This window comes from Nanorana parkeri, unplaced genomic scaffold, assembly GCF_000935625.1.
Source record: "Nanorana parkeri isolate BGI_ZX_2015 unplaced genomic scaffold, ASM93562v1 scaffold3522, whole genome shotgun sequence".
NCBI lineage: Eukaryota > Metazoa > Chordata > Amphibia > Anura > Dicroglossidae > Nanorana > Nanorana parkeri.
The window spans coordinates 35,098-37,446 of NW_017309790.1; the positions used below are offsets into that span (position 1 = coordinate 35,098).

Genomic DNA, 2,349 nt, shown 5'->3' on the forward strand with positions numbered 1-2,349 from the left:
GGGGGGGTGTCACACCTGTCCCTGTATACATTCTGCAGGATGAAGATGACGGTCCATAATGTCAGTGTGGAGTCTATGGGTAAGACTTCCTGTGCAGCGATCAGGATGGAAGCGAGCCGGGGAAGAGGATGCAGCGTCAGTCATATCCTCCGTTGCCGGGGGTTACTCCTGGTGGCTCTTCAGGGATTCTGCGCTGGAACTTTCCCTGCGGGAGAAAGACCGCCGTTACTACGGGCGACTGCGTCACATCCGGGGGGGACACACTCATATACCCCTCCCCCCATGTATGGCTGATGAGGCAGGCTGCTACATCTGCAGGTAGATAATGGTAATAAGGGGTGGGGCATGGCAGAAGGGGGCGGAGCATTCAGGGGCAGACACCTCTAGTGTAGTACCCACTCAAAGGGCCACTTGTGGATCCCCTGGATACAGGGATGGCGTCCTGCGAGGAGCCGCCAGATGCCGTACATCTTCTATGGCGCCCAATGAGCACAGAGTGCCATGGCAGAGTGGGAGGGATTATCTGCAAGGACCCGCCCCTGCTCAAACCCAGGAAACCAAATGCACCGCCTTATGTATACGCCCACCACGCAGACCCTGTGATGTCCTGGCCCCACCCCCCACCGATGGCAAGAGCTGTGGGTGGGACGTTGTGTCTGGAGCTTTCCCATCATGCACTGCTACTCACCAGATGGGGAAGTGGGAGGGGTATTCCGGAGTGCCGCCATTCTGTCCACCCGGACCTGAAACCGGAGAAGAGGTGTTATGTCTGCTCACCGGGGGCGGGGCTATCAGGGGGTTTACAGCCAATAAAAGGATGAGGGAGGGGCTATCAAGGGTCTACAACAAATTGGGGAGAGGCTGTCGGGGATCTACAGCCAATGGGTGCAGTGGTCCCTCTCCCCCAGCAGATGTTGGTAGACTGTGGGGGGGAAGGTCTACACATATAGTTGCATAGGCACCTCTTGATGGTGACTCCCCTTTCTTCATGCCCCGCCCCCACTGTCACGTGATTTCAGAAAACCTTTCCTACACTGTAGAGCGTCTCCTGACTCCCCTCAGCGAATGATTAATGTGCACATCGGGGTTCCTCTCTCACCCTGCCGGTAGTAGAAGGCGGTCACGGTGGGCCCGTAGCTCCTCCAGGCCAGGTGGATAGCGGTAAGACTGAGGAGCAGCCAGGCCAACAGTAGGCGGAAGATGGCGGATCTCAGGTCATTCCTGTCCCACTCTTCAGTGAATTCCGAGCCCAGAGACGCGACCAGGTCCCAGAACTGAGAGAACAACTCTGACCCCCACAGCGCCATCTTCTCCTTTCACCCCGCCATCTTACGGCGAGCCCCGCCCATGGGCCTGCCTCCTGCACCGACGGAACCCGCCCATTGGCCAATCTCTGCAACGAAAGTCACCAGGATCCGCCCACAGACCTTCACCTGCATCACCGAGACACGCCTACATTTTCGCCCAGCCTGTCAGTCACCGCAACGAGCCCCGCCCACCAACCTGTGTCTCATGCGCAACCTTTGCTTCTATTAGCCCCGCCCCAAACGTCAACCTTGGGATCCCCCCTCCCTCCAGCTCGCCCACTAACAGGGCTCGGTGGGAGGGGCCGGGAAATGTGGGCCCTCCCAGTCAACGTTTTTATGGTTCTCATAGCGACCAATCATGTTTCAGCTCTCATGTCTTCACGGGATGACAGCGAGAAGTTGATTGGCTGCTGTGAACAGTACAGACGGTATTGCTCTCTCTGGAGTGTGTAAAGAGAACCTGTCACAAACCTGTGTTTTTTTGTTCTGAGGTGTTTAAATAACCTTTCAGTGACGGATACCCCATACATACATTCACCAAGGGGGGGCTGGGAACCCCATACTCATTCACCAAGGGGGGGGCTGGGCACCCCATACTCATTCACCAAGGGGAGGGGCTGGGCACCCCATACTCATTCACCAAGGGGAGGGGCTGGGCACCCCATACATACATTCACCAAGGGGGGGCTGGGAACCCCATACTCATTCACCAAGGGGGGGGCTGGGCACCCCATACTCATTCATTACAATGGCCGCTGGTGCTCTGTCCTCACCTTCTCCTACTATGCACATTCACTGCCACATTCGCTGACTTGCTGCCCACACACCTTACAATTATCTGAAGATTTTCGGTGGTCAGATGGAAAAAGTGCCACAGATCGGCCCAGGCGGAGATTACTCCATCCACACAGGTAAGTGCAGGTGGAGGAATCTGTGGCACCTTTTCCATCTGACCCCAGAACATCTGCAGATAATTGTAAGGTGTGTGGCCAGCTTTACACAGCGAAGGGGGGGGGGGGGGCCACTAAACACACCTATGGGC

At 56.8% G+C, this 2,349-nt stretch overlaps 1 protein-coding gene across 1 annotated transcript; it reads right to left on the minus strand.

Moving 5' to 3' along the window:
- Window positions 1-136: 136 nt before the first annotated feature.
- On the minus strand, window positions 137-1,361 carry TCTA (T-cell leukemia translocation altered). Its single transcript, XM_018575083.1, has 3 exons — window positions 1,100-1,361; window positions 689-743; window positions 137-205 (listed from the first exon to the last, which is right to left on the minus strand). Exons 1-3 carry the CDS (start codon window positions 1,305-1,307, stop codon window positions 163-165), a joined length of 306 nt encoding a protein of 101 aa, XP_018430585.1. The 5' UTR covers window positions 1,308-1,361; the 3' UTR covers window positions 137-162.
- Window positions 1,362-2,349: the final 988 nt, after the last annotated feature.

Coding starts and splice junctions, on each gene's coding strand:
- TCTA (XM_018575083.1), bottom strand. CDS start 1,307: ATGGCGCTGTGGGGGTCAGAGTTGTTCTCTCAGTTCTGGGACCTGGTC. Junction 744..1,099: donor CGCCTTCTACTACCGGCAGG/GTGAGAGAGGAA, acceptor CTCCGGTTTCAG/GTCCGGGTGGACAGAATGGC. Junction 206..688: donor CCCTCCCACTTCCCCATCTG/GTGAGTAGCAGT, acceptor TTTCTCCCGCAG/GGAAAGTTCCAGCGCAGAAT.